Raw genomic sequence first — 23,940 nt, forward strand, 5'->3', positions numbered from 1 at the left:
ATCTACTTAAAAAGCAAAAGTTTAAGTTCGAAGGATCTCTCCACAAAACTCTGAAAGTAAGAATCTAGAAAGTGAAAGCACTCCCTATGGCACTGACCCCAAAGGACACTCAACTGTAAATCATATTTATGTGAAGGAAACAGTAAAACAAACTATATAGGCATGAAGATTTATTATCTTCTTCAATTAACAAAGAAAAGCCATTAATCTCAACTTCTTTTGTAGCTTATTAAAAAGCTTGTGCACATGAACGTTCATAGCTTCTAGGTGGGTGAGGGACCTGTTTAGTTTTGAATACCAGCAGGGAAAGGTGAAAATAGTGTTAAAGCAGTAAGCAGGGGTATGGTTTGGAAAACTGTATATCCATGTTCATTTTTATTTCACTTCATGCTCCTAGATTTTCTTTTGCTGATTCTTGGACTGAAGTTTGGAGAAGGAGAGTCTTTCTCTCTCCCCCCCACCCCCGCCTTCCCCCGGGACCCTAGTTTCTCCAAGTATCCAGTCTCTAGGAGCAGCACAGCACTCAATGGAGAGGAATGTTGTAGAAGATTTATGATGGGCTGGAATACCCTCCTTGGAGGAAACATATTAATGCTGCTATTTTCTGCATTGCTAGAACTGCAAATACAGTGGAATCACACAGCAAGCCAACAAGAGATTGCATGCACCTTGCTGTTCTCTGGAAAGTTAATCATATTAAAATGGTGCTCCATTTCTCCTTTAAAATGAAGTAGCTATCAATGGAAAGCAGTGTTAGGATACTTAAACATAACACTGTTTTCAGATCAACTTGCTCCTTTGGGAAATGAGTATCACACACTTCCATAACAAAGGTGAGAGTCACGTAGCCCATTCTGGGACTTTAAGTCAAAAAGATAACATTTCCAAGCTCTACACATAACCTGTGCTGAAGTATCTGTTGCCCTTTTGTCTCCTTCACAGCCCTTTTAGCTGCTTTGAACTACTGTGAAAGAGGAGGTCAAACAGCAACTGGGGCTTTACTTTGATTTACAGTCTTACAGAGAAGAGGATGCAACGATATTCATTGCCAGGTTTTCCAATTATCTGCTTTACAAGGAAAGGGCACTACTGAGGGTGGGGGAAGTATTAACACAAATCAAACAGCTTCATCTATATACCTCTTCATATTGAATATACAGTGTATTATTAGTCTTCACCTGGATTCTGCTGTGAGGATATTTCCGTCAGAGCAGGGGCAGACGACTATCTGAAGACTAGAATTAAATATGCCTCTCATGCACCCCGCAGGTCCTCCACTCAATGTTTTATGCATAAAGTCCACCTGCATCTCTAGAGTGCAATTTCCTCATGGATACTCCTGGTCTGTTTTAGGCCCAGGACAGATCTCTTTTGAATTTTTCAAAACTAGTTTTGAACAAAAAAGCCTCCCAATCAATATATAGTCTTGAAATGGAGTTGAGAGACTACCATTGGTATTCCAGGTCAAAAACCAAAAAGGCTGTTCATCATTCATATGTTATACAATTGTAGACGTTGTATAAAATCAAACAAAATCACATAGTAATTATGATATAGTTTCTAAATGAAATTAAGGCTGTGGTGCAATGCAGAGACATTGCTTTAGTAAATATATTTTCATGAAACATATTTTCCTACAGTCAAAAAGGTGATAGTGGCCCTATACAGACAGGAGGTAGGGTGTTTCAATGATGCATGTGTCCTAAGAGTCTGGAAGCTGCATCAAAGCTGCACTCCATTCCTTAGGACTGGAGTGCGGCTTTGGTGCGGCTTCTGGACTCTTAGGACACATGCATCATTTAAACAGCATACTTGCAAATTGACTTGAAGCAGCTTTATTTTGGCCTGTCTGTATCAGGCCAATATTACTGGTATCCCAGCCCGTCCTTTGACTTACCTCCATGCGTGCTTTATAGAAATCCACATCATGCAGTTTCTCCTTACACCGGACCAGTTCCATCTCGAGTCTCTCAACTCTGTTTGCTTTTTCTCTTAAGGAATCCAATTCATCTCTGTAGGCTCGAGCAGAGCGGGCATCTGTCATGAGGTTTATATTCTGTGCAGAAATAAGAACAGAACAGTGACTTTTAAAAAATGCTTTATTGATAAATGGCACTCATTGGTAGCATGAAATGACACAAATGAGAAACAACACCAAAGTTACTGTTGTATTTTAGTAAAAACCATACAGTGCTAACGCAAAATGATGTTAGATTGAATGAGCATTCAATCCCATAAAACAAAGCTAAAATTTCCAACAAGCCTTGACATATCAGTGAGCTATTTACGCAGAGCAATAACTGTTTAGCGGCCAATACATTCTAGGTTCCTGGAATATTAAAATAATCTATCATTCAGTGATCCAACTCCCATTACAGATCAGAAATGATTATGCTAGGTAGGAGTGATAGAAGCAGAGGAGCTGGAGCTGTAGGCAAACAAATCAGGAAGGTCACACATGCCCATCTTTGACCCACAGTTTTATATCCTCCAAACCAGGAGATTATGGCCAACTGCTTTGTAGCAAGCCATGACATTAAACAACAGTTCCATATCAATCAATCAATCAATCAATCAATCAATTTATTTACAGTCTTTAACCAAAGTAACAGCTCCTTATCCAGGTTTATATCAAAGTCAGTAATTATAATTTCCTGGTTTGGATGAAACAGGAAATTATAGTATTCTAGGGTTGCTCTCTTGCTGAAAGGAAGGGGTGAAGTAGCTAGGTCAAAAGGCTAGCCAATATTTCACATTCATTCCATATTCCTTTATTCTTCCATTTAGTAACATCATTTCAGCCCTGTTGGATCATACCACAAGGCCCATCCAGTCCCATGCTTCACATGTGGTGAACTAGTTGCTTCTTCGGAACCTAGATTTATGGAATCCTCTTTAAAGTGATTTATGCTAGTGTTCACCACCACATCTTGTGACAGTTATTTTTTGCAGCAATTGGAAAAGTAACTTGTTAACTTTTAGCTATGTTATGGGAGATACTGGATATACTAAAAAAAAAGCAAATTTTCCAAGTTTTGGTTTTGTTTTTTGTTTTTTTGCAATGTGTGAAGCAGTACTTGAGGTTCTATGAAACTGAATCCTCATATATACACGCATGCATGCTTGCATGCATGCATATATTCTGTCTCAGGAATACTGAGGCTGTTGTACTGCTGGACAATGCAGCTCACTGGAAAAGATGGTTACGCTGACTAAAGCAGAAGGCAGCAGTAAAAGAGTAAGGTGGATTGATTCAATCAATCAAGGAAGCAATGGGCCTGAATTTGCAAGATCTGAGAAGGATAGCTGATGACACAGGATCCTGGAGGTCTCTCTTTTACAGGGTCACAATAAGTCAAAGTCGACTTGACGGCAAATGACAACAACAATGTATACATACATGCATACACACATGTGTAGACGCACATACACCCTAATAGAAGTGTTCTAAAATGGTACATTATAGCTTCTTCTAGTATAATTTAATAGCTCTCGTTCATTATAAATACTCTTACCTCCTGTTTTACTTTCTGCAGTTCCAAGACTAACTGATCGACTTCATGTCTTGTGTCAACAAGTTGCTCTGATTTTTCTTCCCTGTAAATTTCAAAGTTGAAATATCTACTAAGTCATTTCCTAAAACCATCAATGTAGTATGAATATCCTAGCAAGATACACACAAACACAAAATGCTTCAATTTATTTAGCACAATCATCATGTCAATAAATAGCAGGGTCTCACAATTCTACAAGTTACTTCTTTATAATGCATACACACAATCAGCACTGAGTTAGCTTCCATTCGCTGCCAATCAGGAACAACAGAAAGTATGCAAAACAGTCAAACAATGAAGTGCAAGTAATATTAAAACAAGTGAAGCTGTGACTGGAAAATGAAGGGATGTCAGAAAGGTATATGAAAAATAGAAAATCAGAAAAATATCAAAGAAAGCAGCCCGGCCGTAAAACAAAACACAACAAAACAAAAAAGCTAACAGACGTTGTATTATTTGTGTTATTTATTTATTTGCTGGATTTATATTCCACCTATCTCCCAAAATGGGGCTCACAGTATCTCCAAGTAAATATAAATAAAATGTAATTGAAACACAAAACAAGCTTAAATAGTCAAACAAAATTGAAAATGCAATGTCTAACACATCAAGAAATAAACTAATTAAAACACAGAACACCTTTGGTCAAAGGGCTCTTTCCTCAGCAATCATCTGTTGCTATAGGCCAAAATGAATGAAAATGTCTTTGCCTGCTAGCTGGACAACAGGGAGGGGCCAATCTTAGAAGAGAGTTCCAGAGTTTGGGACTTATAGACATAGTGGACTGTGAGTGCAACATCTTCTTAATGGATTGCTAAAATTGCATGTAGGAAAACAACTGTGCAATGAGTAAAGATAGTCATCTTCCTAACATCGAGCAACCACTGGCTACTGCTAGCAGGAATAGGGAAGCACATAATGACATCATAACACAGAGTATGCAACACTACATATTATGGTGGAGGGGAAGATGACTTGACCTGGAGATGCTACTTTTGACAACAGCTCCAATGGAGTGAAATATGGGCTTCTGTCCTGATACCTAGAGAAATGAAAACTCTATCCACCACCCACCAGTGTCCTGAGGGCAAAAAGGAAGCACAATTAGGTCCACTCCTTGTTTGTCCTCAATCATCCCTATCACTCGTTTTTGGACCTGTCCATGTTAAGCAAGGAGGTCTGAATGGGTGCTCTATTTGCAATCCCTTGAGTGCAGGTAGAATACTCCACAGTCTCAAACCTATGGTTTAACCATTTATATAAGAGCTATCATCCATACACTATTAGGTATACATCTTTTATCTACTTCTCTAAAGACATTTTAATAATGCACATTGAAAAAAGGAAATCAGAAACAACCTTAAAAATGGGAGGGGGGGAAGGAAAGAGGGAGAAGAAGATACACAAAATCAAGCTCCATTTGGTATTTTTTAAGGAAGAAGGCTGGAGAAACTAAATGTCCTATTCTGCAACATGTCCAAATGTAGAAATGTATTAGAGTTAAAAGCAGTACACTCTGCAAGCAGCTCTACATTACTGGAGGAAACTAAGAGGCAACAGTTCTCTGGCAGACCGAGTGGCTTAGTGTCAATACTTACAGCTCCTGCCTGATCCTCCTTAGTTTAGCTTTTGTGTCTGCAAGCTCCACGGACAGATGCTGTTTGTCCTCATTGGAGAGGCGGCTGGCTGAGTTTGGGGAAGAGGCTGGGCTTGATGCTTTTAGAGGACTTGGCGGCTGTTGGGATTGGAGATAATCTCTCTCCTGGGTGAGATCAACAATGAGCTGGAAACAAACAAAAACAAAAACAAGATAAACAACAACAGAAAATTCAAAAGCAAAATGTCGTGACTCCAGTTATGAAAAGATTTCAGATTGCTTTACAATCTTGCTAACTGGTAAGATCTGGGCATGAAAAGTTTCAGTGACACAAGTACATAATGAAATTACACAGTGTGTAGTCATATAATGTGTTGTTGTTGTGTGTCTTCAATATGTTTTTTACTTACAGCGACCCTCAAGTGAACCTATCACAGGGTTTTCCTGGCAAGATCTGTTTAAAGGGGGTTTGCCTTTGCCAAGGTCACAGAGTGGATTTCCATATATGAGCAGGGATTCAAACCCTGGTCTCCGGAGTCATAGTCCAATGCATAAACCACTACACCACACTGGGTCTCCACATAATATGGATCAACAATCTAATACAGTAGATCATTTGAGATGCACGTTCAGTATTATCAACATGCATAGAGTTGTTGTTTTTCCTACAGAGTTACAACAAAGAGGCAGGTCCCTGCCTTAAGGAGAGTGCTATCTAAAGTTCAGAACCTGGATTAAAGAGAAGATAGAGACAGAAAGGGAAGAATATTTTTAATTACTATTACATGTACTTACGGATGGTTATTTCTGTTTTAAAAAGAGCTCGTCATTTGCAACACATATCTTAAAATCAATTGTTAGTTTCAAGGAAGAAAAGCATTTGGACAGCAACCCTATCCTTCTGCCTAGATGCTCATACTAACATGGGAGGAAGAAATACCTAGAAACATAGGTCTTTAGTATGAACCAGTTTAGGAACACTTCAAATAATACAGAATTCACACACGGGCAGAATAAACTAAACAGCAAGTTGCATAGAACCTAGGTCTAAAATTATCTGCCTTGAGTCCCTGTACTGGGAGGAGGGCAGGATAATAATAATAATAATAATAATAATAATAATAATAATAATAATAATAAGGCATGCTCAATAAACACATATATGCATTTGATCATGTCACTCCTCTGTTGATATCTCTCCACTGACTCCCCATTCAAGTTCTGCAATCCAGCCAAGAGTTTCTTCTTCTCTGGCTAGGATTCACCCTTTCTCTCTCACCACTCCTTATTCCTGGAAACACCTCCCTAAACATTTGCAGACTATTACTTCCCTAATTGATTTTAAGTCTGAATGAAATACTTTGTTTAAGAAAGCATTTCAAACTACAACTTGGTATCTTTGTTAATTCAGACTAGGGTATATTGTTTGTCAATAGTTTTATAGTTTTAAAACTATTTTAATGGGATAAATGGTATATTTACAACAACAACAACAACAACAACAACATTATTATTAATAATAATAAAACAGACATCACTGTGTGGAGATAAGTTAGAAAGCTGTGTCTAATTATGTCTTAGTATGTGGTTGCTAATAAAAGTTAATAATTATTCTTGATAGACCGTACACTCCCATTCTGAAATTGTAACATTTTCCATGCATGAGTTTTGTAAAATTTTGAAATGCTTGTTGGGAAGCCTTTTTACAGTATTTGAGAATTATGGTTACTCCATACATCCTTAAGACTGTTTGACTTTCTCCCAGGCTGAAAATTTTTATCTCAATCTGAAGTCTATGGAAATGTGCTCTGGCTCAGTTACTAGAATGTATGATGTTTCCTTGTAAGGTCATTTTTATTAGTGAAAACTGCAGCTTTTAATGAAAACAATAGAGGGGAAAAATCTTGTGATGGATTAAGAAACAGCACGGGCCAATAGCTTGCAGAAGAGAACTTTTGTGTTCTGAACATACTTCAGGTTTTATTAATATAAATATAATGACACAGCTGACCAGCCTACTGTGTTCTTTCTCAGTATGGTCCCTGCACATGGAAGAATTCAGAAGCAAAATTCCATTCCTGAGGTATCCCTTCTGGAACTACTCCCTGTTCTTTCACACATGTACCCTAAACACGAAGGTAGAAGTGCAAAGGAGTCTTAATCCTTTACACCAATGCTGCAACAGACTGCAAGGCTTAAATGTAAGGCTATCTCAAATAAGGATTTAATAGGTGGTGAAGAGTCTACTGGTGAGAGTCAGTGTAGTATAGTGGTTTAGGTGCTGGACTAGGACACCAGGAGACAAGAGCCCGGAACAGACAGGCCAAAATAAAGCTGCTTCAGGCCACTTTGGAGGTATGCTGTTTAAATGACACACACATCTTAAGAGGCTGGAAGCTGAGCCAAAACTGCACTCCAGTCCTTAGAACTGGAACGTGGCTTTGGCGTAGCTTCAGCCTCTTAGAATGCATGCATCATTAAACAGCATACCATTAAACAGCTTTATTTGGGCCTATCTGTTTGGGCCCAAGGGTTCAACTCCCCACTCAGTCATGAAAGCCCATTGAGTGACCTTAGGCAAATCACACTCTCTCAGTCTTTGAGGAAGGCAATGGAAAATCTCCTATGAACAAATCTTGTCAAGAAAACATCACAATAGCTTCACCTTAGGGTCACCGTAATTCAGAAATAACAACAACAAGCTCAATGTGCATTTTGAAGTTCACCTATCCACAATCCTTTTTCTCAAGTGTTTCTCTTTCTGCTGAGATGAAATACTAGAAGTGAATCTAAAGTGGGAGAAAGGTGCTGGAACTGGGGGAAAACAGGCTATAGAAGGAGAAGAGGACAAATACAAGAGAGAAATAATGGAGAGAAAAGAGAAGTGGAAGAGAGTGAAAGGAAGTGCTTAGCACTTCTCATCTACACACCTCTTTGCTCTTAACACCAGAAGACATTTACAAGATGAGCCTGTTGTTTGGCTCACTTACCTTGAAATTATCCGGAAAGAAAGAAAGAAAGGGAGAGCTTTAAAGTCTAGAGGGTGCTAAATTCAAGAGGGAAACTGCTTGACCACAGAAAGGGAATGGAGGCCATGTTGAGGTGGGAAAGTAAGTAATTTCAAGGAGATTTACAGATTACAAAGAAGAAGGTAATAAAATTATGGATGTACCATTTCGGGCTATTGATACAGGTGTATTGATACAGGTGTTGCATACACCAACACACAAGAAGTTCCACATCTGCCTTAACAAGAGAGGTTTAATTCGTGCCTCTCTTCTCAGATATACCAATTTATCATAGAGAACACTTCCCAAGGCACACTTTACCAGGGAAGGGATTCAAAAGATATAAAATTCCAGCTGTAATCTGAAATAGTCCAAAATTCTGATCTCCTCATTTGTATGGCTCAAATGCAAGTATGAAAGCAAACAGAAACCAAGAAACTGTCCTTATATTTTTAATGGAGAGTTTGGAAATGTCACTTTTGGGACTAATCTATCAGAATCCCCCAGCCAAGATGGGCTCACGGCTTAATATAAATGCAAAGACTGTTACTATTTCCTCTTGTTAATTCATATCAGGGTAGATGCAAAATAAGGCTTATTCTATCTATCTGTCTGTCTGTCTATCCTTCCATCATTCTGTAAAGGAAATCTATATGTGGCAAAAGTTTAGACGACAAGTCCAACGTGATACATTGAATGAACAGCATTATAGTAAAGACAGACTACAGAAATCATATTAACCGTACTTCTGTGCACTCATCCCTCTCATCGATCAGCCTCTTAAGATGGAAAACCATGCTTCTGGACAGGGACTCTAGCTCTTCTGGGGCCACATCCGGAAGCTCTAGCCACTGTAAGTCAAATACATTCTCCTGATTATGTGTTACCTAAAAGCAAGAAGAAAAACACAAAAACTGGAGCGATTAGTTTAATGGTAGATTGAGATGCCACTTAATAATGACAAGGTAAGTTTCTTCTTTTCAGGATTTGTCTGAAGAGTATGTTTTGTGGCCTGATAGTGTTTGCAATTTCTGTATTTTGATCATGTGTCTTGATTCAAATGCTTTCAGTCCTACTGAAAATAAGAGGATTCTTCCCAGTATGTCCTGTTTAGAATTGCAGGCAAAGAGGATAAACATATTCCAACAGCCTACCACTGCAATTTCTGCATGAACTATCTGCCCCATATATGAAGACCACTTGGGTTTTCTATATATTGTTTTGTCAAATTTTTATTTCTGAATTTGACAATTTTGGTTTCCACACTGGTTTCAGCTCTGATAGATGAGAAACCACTTTAAGCTGCAAATGATTAAAAGCACAATGGCAACTAACCAAGATTCCATACCAACATTAAAAAACAGCAACAAGAACAACAACAAAACAGCTTGGTGATAATCAAAAACTTGACACTGGGTCCTTCTTTTACTACTAACCACTAACAGTGATGTAGAGAATACTCACAAATTTTCTCATTCTTGAAAAGGAAATATGTGTCAACATATCATGCAATCCTGCCAAAAAATTAGTCAACTGCCACAGGATTTTTCACATTTTATGGATTTTTTGTGAAAATTTCATTTCACCAAAAAGCACATCTGAGCAAAAACACTAGGAGTAAAACAACTCATTTTGCACAAAGATGTTCATTTCGTACAAAATCTGTTTTGTAATTTAAATTTTCATTAAACGTTTCCAAAATTAAATTGTCATTAAAAATTTCCAAATGCCTGGCCTAAAGTAAGCGGATGAGCCTTCCCTTTGCCATCTACATCCTCAGAGGAAGAGTGAAGCCTGCCAGCTCCACTGGGCCTGGCCTGAACTAAGTAGAAGAGCCCTCACTCCAGTCCCATCTGCCTTGGTCCAGGCCTCAGAGGGAGAAGAACTGCTGGACCTGATCCTCTTCCCCACCACCATTCCCTTCTCCTTTTGTTTCATGTCTTTTTAGATTGTAAACCTGAGGGCAGGGAACCGTCTAAGCTCTGATAGCCTTTAGGGCTGAAGGGTGGGGTATAAGTACTCTAATAAATAAATAAATAAGGAAAAGGAAAAGGAAAAGGAAAAAAAATGTACAAAATCTCTTGTCCAATCAAAAGGAAACTTGGCCATTAGGGAGGAAACTCCTAAAATTCTTCATTCTATCATGTCAGCAGAATAAATTAAGGTAAGACTGACGTCTCAACTCACCAAATGAATCGCTCTAATTTGAAACACAACAATTACAAATAGAGATCACAGATTTCAGAAAAGGAGAAGGAACTTCTTAGTTTATTTCTAAATCCTTTGTTGGTCTTCCAAAAGGACAGAAGTGACTGTTGCCCCACAGAAAGCAATTCAGAAATTCCGACTTTTGGCACAACTGAGAATAGGCTTTACTATGTCTTTAAGCTTGGACATGTTAGGTTTTCAGACTGGCTATGGGATTCTGGGAGATGCAGTCCAAAAAAGTAATGCTTCAGAGCTTTGCTGCATCTACCTCAAAAGATCTTACTTCATGCCAAAGAAAGACAATTAGATATACTGCTTCTAACAGCAGAGACATTAAAACCAGAAGCCATTGATAGCCTTATTCTCTGTCTAATCCCATTTCAAAGCCACTGACCTTGCTGGCCATCACTACATCTTGTTCTCTCTAACTGCACAGTTTAACTATGTGCTGTATGAAGAAACATTGGCTTTCATCTCTCCTGACACCTCCATAATTTAGTTACATTGGAGGATCCTTACAGTATATGTTGGGCATTTTTAGGGAAGCAGAGGGTGGGCTATTGAAGCAACAATGAAATCAGAAGTAGACTGTATCCAGAGACAGAGGCAGGGTGGAAAGTGACATTGGGATGCAATTATAGATATTAAGTCTAATGTTTAAGAAATTATGGAATGGTAAATCTAATATATGTATTTCTCAGAGGCAAGGTCTATCTTATTTCATTGACCCAACCCTCAGGGCACACCACTGCTTAATCAACAGGTAGAATTATTCTCCAGGTAACGAGGTAAGTATATCTTTATCCATCAGCCTGGAAACATTTCTTCAGATGCCAGTAATCACAAATCCAGTAACACCTTAATATGATCTTTACATGAGAGAAAAAGCTTAAGGAGTGGATACTCTTACCTCTTGAATATGTGAAACAATCGCAGCCTGAGTTTCAATATCAAGCTGCTTTATCCTTTCAATGTACTCTTCCTTTCTTTCACACTACATAAAGGAACAAAAGCATGCACATCACTTATATAAATATTTATTGGGGATCAACACTGCAATGCATTTTAACTGTCTCTGAACATCTTGGGGACAATAACAAAAGGGTTTATGTAAAAATGAGGGAAGAAGCAAGTAGTTTATTTTAGAATATTTCTATCTCATTTTCCACTAAAATTCCCAAAGTTGTTTAAAATAATAGAACAGCCAAGAAATGGCATAAAATCAAGTAAGAAATTTTTTAAAATGAAAAATATGTGATTTCATTAAAGTTATAAAAACATTAAAGCTTCTGACAAGATTAACATTAAGGAAAACCGTTGGCAAGCAGTGGTGTACAGTTTGTGGGGAAACCCCACATACTGAGAGCTTACCTGATTTCAATTGGGAATCATTCCACATCAAGACAGTCCCTACTCTGCACTACAACCAAATGAATCTCATGCGTTCATGATAGAGTACATGAAGGCCTCTCCTTCAGAACATAAACTTCATCCTTACCCAGAGTACGTTGCACCTGCCTTTCAATACTTTGTAAAACTTCTGCAGCTATACAAAATGCAAAATTGACAGAATATTTATGCTAATAACACTTTCAGAAGAAAAGAGATCCCATTAGGAAGAACATTTTAACTGTAAAAGCCGATGAAGAACAGACTGCCTCAGAGAATGGTGGACTCTCCTTCTTTGGAGATCTTTAAAAAAAAGTTGGATGGCCATCTTTCAGGAGTAGTTTAATTATGTATTCCTGCATGGCAGGGGGTTGGATTACATGGCCTTTATTGTCCCTTCCAGCTCCTTGATTCTATGATTCTGTTAAGAACTATGGGTATATGAGATCAGAGCTTCAAGCTTCAAAGTCTTTAACACTGAGTAGTATTTACACTGATAGACAACTAAAAAGGTCAGCTCTTAACTTTGTTCCCTCTTACATTCAGTTCTTCTGCATCAAGTGTGAGGTGTGGTTTGTATTAAAGCATTTAATCATGGAGAGAACTTACTGTAACCGTTTCCAGACCTAAAATATCCACAATGTCCAAATGGATCTGTGCAACCTTCAACTCATTTAGCACATTTGTACCAAAACCACCTAAACATATTGAAGTCACGGGCTTATAGTGGCCTGTGGGCACGTGTGTCTCTCTCTGTGTGTTGTCTGCCTTCAAGTTGTTTCTGACTTAAAGCAACCCTATCATGGGGTTTTCTTGGCAAGATTTGTTTAGAGGAGGTTTGCCATTGTCTTCTCCTGAGGCTGAGAGAATGTCAGTTGCCCAAAGTCACCCAGTAGGTTTCATGGTCGAGCTGGGAATCAAACCCTGGTCTCCAGAACTGTAGTCCAATATTCAACCCACTATACCACACTGGCTCCCTTACAGTGGCTTACATAGCTTTTAAAAATGGCTTCTCTGTGGATCACACCCAGTACTTTAACAGGTAATTTCCCAACAAACTGCAACATCAGTAAATAACATCAGAAATAATGAGGCACTGTCCAAAGTAGCAGTGTTAACACTTACATTCAAAATGTGATAACTACAATATTATCAAGTACTATGGGCAAACTAAAAAAAAAAAAATAGACGTGTTATCCTGCTATAATTTGCTTGATAAAGTAGGCAGGATTCAGAGTCCAAAACCATGACACGAAAGTTAAATACAGTAGAAACAAGGATAAGTTATAAGTGTAGCCTAACTGGCAAGGCTTTGATTGATTAAGCTGGCCTAAAGTGGAATCCTAGACACCTAGCTTTAGAATACTGGTTCCTTCTTCTGGATAATTATCACATACTAAAGGCACATGGACTGCCCAATCTTTTGGCATTGAGCATTCCTCCTCCTTTCCACTTTCAGGTATGTGTGCACGTGTTGGCAAGTCAATGGGTTCTTAGTTTGTAGGAGCGGGTTTCCCAAGAGGTACAAGCTCCAAGGATATATAGCCTTCTATGCCACCAAGTCCTGGGCCAAGATTTCCAGAGCCTTCTGATCATGATTAAGGGGTTAAAACCTGGTCTTGATGCAGGCAGCCCAAGGAGAGGATCGGGGAGGAGAAGGGTCTCCAAGGGGCCAAGGCACCTCCTGTCTTAGCCTCCTTGATCCTCTCTTTGGACTTCACAGGGAAAGGATTGGGGATGAGAAGGGTCTTGGAGAGGCCAAGGCACCTCTTGCCCTCTCTTTCCCAATCCTCTCTTTGGGCTGCCCAAGGAGAGGATTGGGAAGAAGGGGCAAGGAGCCAATTAAAGGGATGGGAGGGTGGGGGGAAAGGAGCGTGTACCCCTGCTCCTTTCCCCCCACTCACTCTTCTTTTTAACTGGCTTCTGAGTGGGGGCAGATTTACTTGTAATTTTTCCATATTCGTGGGGGTCTCATTCCCCTAACCCCCGCAAGCATGGAGGGAGGACTGTAATACAGTACTGAAGCTGTTTGTTTATACGGTACCAAAAACAGTATTAATAGTTCTGCATATTATCATGGCTTGTCAGTTCTTTGGGAGAAAGATGGCTTACAGAGCTTATACTAATAAAATTAGATTATTTTGCCAATAATACTATAAAGGTAAGTATTTAGGAGTAAACTTACCTGTACAGCACAACCCAAGACCAACAACAGCAGCTTTTTAATTTCATCCATACTTTTACCTAAGAGGCAAAAATAAACCATTAATATAGAAATTATGAAGATCTGGGCCCCCACAGCTGGTGCTGGACTGCAACACTCATTATCATGTGACACTGATTATGCTAGCTTAAATTGATGAGAGCTGCAATCCAACAACATTTGGAAGACCACATATTAACCACCTATTTTCACAGGGTATTCCATAATATGAACCTGGAACTTCCAAAAGTAAAACATATGCTCTACTAATTAGCAGAGCTTGGTAATGTTACTTTCCCAATCACAACTCCCAGAATACCCCAGTTGGCTTGGTCCCTCATTATCCTTTGAGTTCTGCTTCCTATTCTATTTATGAATGTCTAGATAACCATATATACAGTACTCATCAAATGTATGAAGGGGGTGTTCTCTTTTGAAATATTTTTATAGCTGAATGTATTCTAGTTGTTTGCAATGAATGCTATTGTAAATTAAATATTAAACTTTTTTTTAAAAAAGCTACTGCCTCTTAAGGGGAGCTTAGATAACCATATATGTAGCATGGGGGAAAGAGATGACTGTACATGTGTTCTGAAAGGATGAAGCTGAAATACAATTCAAATTTTACATATGCAGAAACATGAATTAATTTATTAAACATAAAAGACTAGAGATATATTTAATACCATTCACTCACCTATGAATGCATAAAGTTATAATCCATTACTATGCCGTATCTATATAAGCTAAGTAGCATTTGTAACAGAGGTGGGCCAAATGCAGCCCATAGGATGTATGTGGTACACCTGAACTTGAAGGATTGGCATGAAAGCTTTCCTGCAAATATTTTAATGTTTTAATGGGGTCTGGGGGTTTTGGGGCCACCGGGGGGGCCTTTTTTTTTGGGGGGGGGGGAACAGGGAGAAAACTGACCTCACCTCCTCAGTTGCCCACCCCTGATATATGTAACCATTTTATCAGTGGATAAAACAATATTTTTACATGTGTTACTCTCCTCCATGTTTATGAAATTTCGGGGTATGTAACAGACCAACAGAGCCAGCAAGGTGTAGTGATTTGAGTGCTGGGCTAAGTCTCTGGACACCAGGCTTCAAATCTCTGTTCAGCCAAGGAAATAGACTAGGTGACCTCAGGTAAGTCACTCTCTCAGCCTCAGAAGGCAAAGGCAAACCCCCTCCAAACAAATGTTCCCCCCCCCCCCAAAAAAAAAACCCAAAAACAAAAAACCGATAGGTTCACCTTATGGTTGCCATGAGTTGGAAATGACTTGAAGGCACTCAGCAGGAAAAAGATCAACACTTAGCTCAGCTTTTAGTTGAAAATTATTGTACATATATTTAGTTATGGTTTCTATCTGCAGAAAACCTGAATGGACATTATCAATTGTTCTAATCGCACATTTAGATTTACAAAAAGGCACTGTGGCCTAATTGCTAATCAGTTTGGGTTCCAATCTGGTATGTGTAAAAAACCATACATCAGTCCCCCGTTGGGGAAAAAAAACATACTGGCAAGAGAGGTTTTATTTCTCTATTGCTATCTTGGGTTTTATTTTAAAATGTATCCAATACACATTACCAATATAAAAATTCCTCTGATGAGATGTTCTAAATCAAACTTCTTTAAAATGATTTAAAATAATATTGGCACATTAATTGAGCTTTTCATGTTAAATTTGTATGGCTTTCTGCAAGGCACTGAAGAATTATCTTCCATTTATTCTCCACCTTTATATCTATATTAGATCATTTAAAATTGTATTAGATTGTTTAAAACTACCCCTATATTAGATTATTTAAAAATTTATTTAAAATTAAAATTAGATTGAAAATTGTTTAAAAATAAAAATCCTCCACTGTTTAATTTTTAAAGCAAAGTTCTCCCTTTCCCACCAAAACAAACAAACAAACAAACAAAACAGGTTGACTTTCACCTGCAGCTATTTTAAACAGAGAAAGGGTAACCTATAGATAAAGGAAGGAAAAAAAGAGCTACATATTAAATTAAAAAATCACTTCATAGTTAATGTCTATAAAGTGACTTTAATGCATACTAAATGATTTCAAGGACAGCACTTACGATCAAGAACCATGGCAATCTTTTAATAATATAGTATGATTATACTCCAATTTAAGCAAAACTCTTTTACTCCTCCTGACTTCCATTGAATCACTGATGCACAAGTGACAGACTATACAAAAGAATTTTGATTAGATATTCCTGGGGACCATTAGAGGCAAATTTAGAAATGTAGCAGAGATACAATGAAGTAGATGGCAGCTCTCTAAAGATCTGTCTATCCCTGTTAAATCCTGATGGAATTTTATTGTGTATCAAACACTAACACTTCCAAATCATATTTCATTGTTTTAGTAGTTATCTATTTGTAATGAGTACCCTCTGTCTATCATCTCATTCCACACAGCCTGCTAGAAAAAGTTTATAACAGAATATTTCAAGAAACACACGCTCATGGTTTTACACCGATTAACTTCCTATTTAGCATTAGGTTTTTAGTCCACTGTAATATAAAGCTTGATTAATGGTCACTGGATAACGTCAACATGTTCACCTCCTCCTGTTTACATGAAGGCAAACATGCAAACAGAAAATCTAATTAATAAGATTCAGTGGTAGGAGCTGTCTTGAGTTAACACCTACCCAGACTGTACCATATGCCAACCATAACATCAAGAACGGCACTGCCACAGCAGACATTTTGCACTACCCTTTAATGTCTACATTTGCATTACTGAGATGCTGGCGCCATAGTGCAGCTGAGATGGTGAAACCATACTGATAATTAAATGATAATTGTGTCTTTTGTGCTGCTGGAAGGCGTCAGGCAAGAGCCTCAGGAGACTAAATTCTCAGCCTCTGAGTAAAGCAGCAGAACAAGCAGGTGGCAGGCATGCTTTTTAATGAGGCCACACCTCCACCCTTAAACCTCGTTCAAATAGGGAGAAATTACATTTCCAACACTATGTCACATTTACTACTTAGTGACAACACGATTTTAGGTAACACGTTTCATCTTATCTCTTGACGGAAGAGGAGGAGGAAAAAACATCCTGACACATATCTGAACCACATGCAGGAAGGAAATCACATTTATGTTTCCTGCAGCACATTAATAAAGAGAATCCTGAAAAGAAGATTAAGTGGTTCATTTGTGACATGATCAGAAAGAGCCTGTATCACCAGGAAAAAAGAGGTCCAACAGAAACCTGCGGAATAAGACAATTCCTTCTAGCCCGTAAGCTGTAACAGTTAAACAGCAATTCAACAGAATGAATGAGAAATCCTCAGAGTGAAGTCAATTAATAAACCTCTCAGAGTGTTTCACAGGTTAAATGAAGATTCAGTTTGTTCCACAAAAACAGGTAACCAAACATGTTGCTCTCCAATATAGTTTTACACCGATTCTTAATGCTTTCAGTAAAAGTCAATTATATTTAGATTTTGTTTGCCATTAATAATTTATGCACCAGCATCATATGTATTATCTTTACAGTTTTCCTTTGTTAGCTTGCTTGTTTGCTTCGAACTGTCTGCTTCATGCACTGGATGAAGTAAGGCCTTGTCTTGACTTCAAAAACTATATGCCAGAATGAAAACACCACAGAACTTGTGATCCATCATTTTGGTTTGAATAAATAGCCCCAGAGAAGGCAATCACTGTTTAATGCTTTTAAACAGTGGCATTTCCCTTATTTTCTGAAAATTCCAGGGCAGCCACCGTCACACTAGGTCACTGAGTCATTAGACCAAGGGATTTGCAGGAAGGCCATCTGCTCCCTATGGTGGGTTGAGGCCTTTCGGTCTTGAGGGAATAAAACCTGTACTCGGGAAGCCTCCCTACCATCTAGGGCCAGAGGACCCCCCACACTCACTCACACAGGAAAGGGATGGTGAGAAACAGATGGCAGGATTGTTGTAGGAGGCAGGGAAAGGGATTAGGGGACCAACAACATGAAGATAAAAAGGTAAAGACATAGAACAAGGCAGAGAAAACAATAGGAGTGTGATTGGATACGGTAAAATGAGATGGCTGCAGAAAAAGGCTTTTATGAAGACACTGAATTTGTACAGATTGTGACTTCGATAGAATTTGTTCTTAAGGAAATTGGAGTTTGCTAGTGTCTATGAGACAGGCCTCAAAAGCATGCAAACACACTTTTTGATGCACCACGTCTTTATGCCCATTACGTCTCACACCCTGAGCCACCCACTCAAGACTGTAGAGGACTACAATATAGTGACAACAGCATAGCAATTTATTATGACAGTGTGCATATATATCCATACACACAAACACACACACACACACACCAGAATGATTAAAATCTCGGGAACATTTATCTGGGAATGAAGTTAATGACACCTATATCCAACATTATAGGTACAACTTGTAAAACACACCAAGTTTTAACATGGATCTTCTTCAGCCATCTGACATTCAGCCTTCAGCTTTTGATTAGATCTATAAGCAATCTTGTGAATCAGGAAAGCCATCAAAGAAAGGAAAATACCACCCTGCCTCTGCTTATTTTCCTCAATCTTCAACTTCCGCCAAGCAATCTATACATTAATTTTTCACCAAAATGTTTAAACATAAAAAAGCCTTGTTGTTGATATGACCTCAATCGTGTACCAGAGCAAAAAGTCAATTACTCTGGTGTATTCCATCAAATGACACCACAACTAAAATGTCTCCAGTGAAATCAATCCAGTACAGTAGTTGTATTCCCCAACATTCCCTTTACTACATAATTGGTAGGTGACAGAACTATAGAGTTGGAAGAGACCACAAGGGCCATCCAGTCCAACCCCCCTGCCATGCAAGAACTCACAATCAAAGCATCCCCAAATGATATTTTGTTGCTTAAAATGGAGATGAAATGCACCCCACAATAGTGCCAATACTATAAGAAGTCTTGCTACAACATTCAAATACTCACTGCTGTTTTCATCTCTTTTCTCCACCTTTTGCCATCACGCAATCCTAGCTTTGGTTGTTGCTTTGTCTCTTCTATGTGCTGCCTCTCACTAATGCCTCCAAAGTGGTTCTTAGACACTGACTCAAGACAGAAGCTCATAATCATTCCTTACCACCCTAGTCAATTGCTCTTGAAGTTTCACCAAAAGCAGAGTGGGTTCCAAATAGAATCAGAGTTGGAAGAGACCGCTAGTTGGAAGAGACCGCAAAGGCCATCCAGTCCAACCCCCCTGCCATGCAGGAAATCTAAATCAAAGCATCCCCGACAGATGGCCATCTAGCCTCTGTTTAAAAAAGATGTTGAATAGCACTGGGCCCAGGACAGAGCCCCGTGGGACCCCACTGGTCACTTCTCTCCAGGATGAAAAGGAGCCAAAGGGTGCTCAACAATGGATCCTTTTCATCCTGGAGAAAAGTGACCAGTGAGATCCCACAGGGCTCTGTCCTGGGGCCAGTGCTATTCAACATCTTTATCAATGACTTGGCTGAAAGAATTGGGAGCATACTTATCAAATTTGCAGATGACACCAAACTAAGAGGAGTAGCTAATACTCCAGAGGACAGGATCAAAATTCAAAATGGCCTTAATAAATTAGAAAGCTGGGCCAAAGCTAATAAAATGAATTTCAACATGGAGAAATGTAAAGTACTGCACTTAGGGTGGAAAAATGAAATGCACAGATATAGGATGGGCAACACCTGGCTGAATGAAACTACATGTGAAAGGGATCTGGGAGTCCAAGTAGACCACAAGTTGAACATGAGTCAACAGTGTGACGCGGCAGCTAAAAAGGCCAATGCAATTTTAGTGTCTAGATCAAGGGAAGTAACAGTGCCACTATTCTGCTCTGGTCAAGACCCACCTGGAATAATGTGTCCAGTTCTGGGCACCACAATTCATAAAGGACATTGAGAAACTGGAGCATGTCCAAAGGAGGGAGACTAAAATGGTGAAGGGTCTGGAAACCATGCCCTATGAGGAACGCCTTAGGGAGCTGGGTATGTTTAGCCTGGAGAAAAGAAGGTTAAGAGGTGATATGATAGGCCTGTTTAAATATTTGAAGGGATGTCATATTGAGGGGGGAGCAAGCTTGTTTTCTGCTGCTCCAGAGACTAGGACCCCGGAGCAATGGATGCAAGCTACAGAAAAAGAGATTCCACCTCAACATTAGGAGGAACTTCCTGACAGTAAGGGCTGTTCGACAGTGGAACAAACTCCCTCGGAGTGTAGTGGAGTCTCCTTCCTTGGAGGTCTTTAAACAGAGGCTGGATGGCCATCTGTCAGGGATGCTTTGATTTGGATTTCCTGCATGGCAGGGGGTTGGACTGGATGGCCCTTGCGGTCTCTTTACAATTCTATGATTCTATGAAAAACCTCTAAGAAAGGAAATTCCTCCTAATGTTGAGGTGGAATCTCTTTTCCTGTAGCTTGCATCCATTGCTCCGGGTCCTAGTCTCTTGAGCAGCAGAAAACAAGCTAGCTCCCTCCTCAATATGACATCCCTCCAAGTATTTAAACAGGGCTATCATATCACCTCTTAACTTTCTCTTCTCCAGTGACAATAAAAAAAAACACCAAACCTATTGTTAAATTTCCAATATGAACATCAGCTGACTTGTGTTGTTACCTGATTTTTCACTTCGGAGTTAGGCAGATATTTTATACTGTACAATGATTTGTCTCCTTGGAGAATTATGAAACAAAGTGAGGAAGGAAGCTGGGTGTGAAAAATAACCACACCAGCAGGAGCTTAAGGCTGTAATTATTGCAATAAAAATACAGACTGTGTTAGGAGATTTATTTTGGCAAATAGTTTCAAAAGGAAGGAATCTCATTTCATTTTGAATAATTAAGGAATAGAGTTTAAATGCTCTGAAGGTTATCAACACATACACATTTTAAAATATATGTTTTGAATGAACTTGTAAACAGACTCATGCAACCTACCAAGCAAACGTAACTCATTACTTATGTAACCCATTACTTACTCATTACTATGTGCAATTAGGAGCATTCTGTTTTGCTGCCTGCCAACAAAGTCACTTGGTTTATCAGGTACTTTTAGGTTGTGGTGAAGGAATTTCATTAGGTTATGTCAGAACATTATACAGCAGGGGTAGGCAACCTTTCTAAGCCGGGGGCCGGGTTGCTGTCCCTCAGACAACTGGGGGGGCTGAAGGCAAAAAATAATTAATTAAATAATTTTTCAAAATTAAATAAATAAATAAACCAGGACAAATGTAGGACAAAATTTTCACATGGAGGACACTTTTTTTTAAAAAAAATGGAGGGCATGTGAAAAAATTTGTTGATTTTTTAAAAAATGTTAATATAAATGCATGTTTCTGAGGCTTCTATAGACAATTGCCCCCCTTGCCCCCTCGCAAGAGAGGCCAAAGGCCCCGGCGGCAGGACCAGGCTGGGGCCAGTCCCAAGGCCTCGCCGGGCCGGATTCGGCCCGCGGGCTGTAGGTTGCCTACCCCTGTTATACAGTTTATGGCCACCTGCAACCAGAGCTTGGAAAAGTTGCTTTTTGGACTACAACTCCTAGAATCCCCCCAGCCATCATGACCAGTAGCCATGCTGCCTAGGGATATTCTGAGAGCAGTGATCACCAGAGGTAACATTTCCAGGTTACACCACAATTCTGAGAACTGTGCGCTTTAATTTCTCCCCAACCCCAACCAGCCCTGTCACATGCTAGCAATAAGTCCAAACTGTGCTGGAATACTGGGAGCAGGGACCTACTGATAGACACCTTGTGAAGCCTTCTAAGTTGTACATTTGTTTCAGTCCTTTGACTACTAGCTAAGGAATTCTGTCTATGAGTCCTGACAATTATTTTCCATGTAGGTTTTTATTAGGGAATGTTCACCTCAGATTCCTTCTTCCCCAAATAAACCTGAACCATCAGAATGTATGGGCCTTGCATTCTGCACACTTACAAATGATGAGTATTCAAATTGCCAGTATGATGTGCGAACATTCTGCAATTTACTCAAAACAACTCCTGTAGTAACCAGTAAGTAGAATCATGCCAGCAAGAGCAGACCTCTCACTTTCCTTCTTTCTTGTCATTCCACTCCTTCTTTATATACATCCTTTGAAAAGGGGAGAGTCTAGTTTGTTTTGCCTTTCCTCCTTCCTCTTGTACAACAAGTTTTATTACAGAGTATACTTAGATATGCATGATTTAGCCATAGAAGTGACTAACTTTCTGCAATGCGCTCTACACGGAGCTATCTTTGTACCAAGTTTGGAAGCTTCAGCTAGTTCAAAATGCAGCAGACAGACTGATCACTGGAACATCCAGATCAGAAAACATCAATTTTAAAATCTCTACAGTGGCAGCCAATCAGCTTCCGGGTGCAATACAAAGTGTTCGTCATCACCTTTAAAGCCCTACATGGCTTGGGCCCGAGTTACTTGAGGCAACGCCTCTCCCTACATAATCTGCCTCGCACTCTCAGAACATCCTGGAAAAATCTTTTAGAATACTCAAAGACTAGATTAATATCAACTTCCCATAGAACATTCACTGCCATGGCCCCCATGTTATGGAACAACTTACTGAAGGAAATCCATCTTATCACTTTAGATGCCTTCAAGAAGGCACTAAAGACAGATCTCTTCAGGCGGACATACTCACCCGACCTTCTGTAAAGAAATGGAAGAAATCCCACCTCTGTGTAGAACAGCACATTGTTTTTATTAGTATTGCTGATTCAAGTTTTAACTTATTATTGTTTAAAATATGTATTTTAGATACCATTGTATTGTATGTGGTTTTATGGTTGTAATCCCACCTTCATCCAGTGGGAGAAGTGGGAAAATATAAAATTATTATTATTATTATTATTATTATTATTATTATTATTATTATTATTGATCAAGCACACTAACAGTATGTGGCAATCCCTACCACTAACCATAACCTCAGTCTTGGCCACCTGAACTTCCACTACAGAATCATATCAAACACTGTCCATTTTAGTGTTTCTTTTTCAACGGTAAAGCTGATACAGCCGGCAACACTTTTGCAAGGAAAAGAAGAGGAAAATACTTGCATTTAGCACAAAATTAAACAGACACATTACAAACCAACCCTGTTTCTTTAGATATGTGAATGCTGGGAGAGATCACTTTCATTACCCTGACAACAGCCCAACATGATCTTGGGACTCAGGCATTAGTTCAATGAATACCTTTCAAAGGGATTATCACCACAATTCAGATACAGACACAGCTCAGAATTATGCTTGTTCTTTGTAACTGGAACAGTAAACAGGCATTTGCCAACAATTGTCCTGCCTTCTTAATTCAGTTCTCTGCTTTTTATCTTATATTTTTACTTTCTTCATTTCCTTGTTGTAACTGATGCTCTTTCAGGGCATCTAATGAATGATTCAGGGCAGTACTAATGAATGAGTACCCTACCTATTTAACTGGTCACTGGAGAATCAGAGGCTAAATTTCTTGAGATGTCAAATCTGTCTATGGTGACATATGTCCTGATTACATCCAGTTTGGATTATTGTACCTACATGGGGCTGCCTTTGGAAACTGTTAAGAAACTTGCAGGTTGTAGGTAGCATATAACCCCCTTGCTGAAACAGCTCCACTGTGTGCTGATTCATTTTTGGACAAAATTCAAAGTGCTGGTTATTACCTTTACATGACGAGTCCAGACTACCTGGAAGACTATATCACCTATATGAGCCTACCCAAGCTTTAAGATCTACAGGTCTTGCCCTGTCACTGGCATGTTTGGTTAGGACACAGGAGAGATATATCTTGGTGGTGGCTCCCAAGCTGTAGAATTTCCTTCCTTGGAGACATCTAGTTGGATCCTTCTCTACTGTCTTTCCATTAGCAGGTAAAGACCTTTTTATTTAAGGAGGCATTTTGTTTTTGATATATTGTGGCAGATGGAGTTTTTAATGGGGATGGGATGTTTCTA

At 39.1% G+C, this 23,940-nt stretch overlaps 1 protein-coding gene across 1 annotated transcript in view; it reads right to left on the minus strand.

Annotated features, from left to right (window-relative positions):
• The window catches only part of CCDC88C (coiled-coil domain containing 88C), a 142,064-nt gene that overhangs the window by 46,671 nt on the left and 71,453 nt on the right, over nucleotides 1-23,940 (minus strand). The window contains 6 exon segments of the mRNA XM_042460573.1: nucleotides 1,898-2,056; nucleotides 3,516-3,597; nucleotides 5,153-5,337; nucleotides 8,906-9,046; nucleotides 11,278-11,361; nucleotides 13,942-14,000. Coding sequence (XP_042316507.1) covers nucleotides 1,898-2,056; nucleotides 3,516-3,597; nucleotides 5,153-5,337; nucleotides 8,906-9,046; nucleotides 11,278-11,361; nucleotides 13,942-14,000 — 710 coding nt within the window.

The sequence above is a fragment of the Sceloporus undulatus genome, chromosome 1, assembly GCF_019175285.1.
Source record: "Sceloporus undulatus isolate JIND9_A2432 ecotype Alabama chromosome 1, SceUnd_v1.1, whole genome shotgun sequence".
Taxonomy (NCBI): domain Eukaryota; kingdom Metazoa; phylum Chordata; class Lepidosauria; order Squamata; family Phrynosomatidae; genus Sceloporus; species Sceloporus undulatus.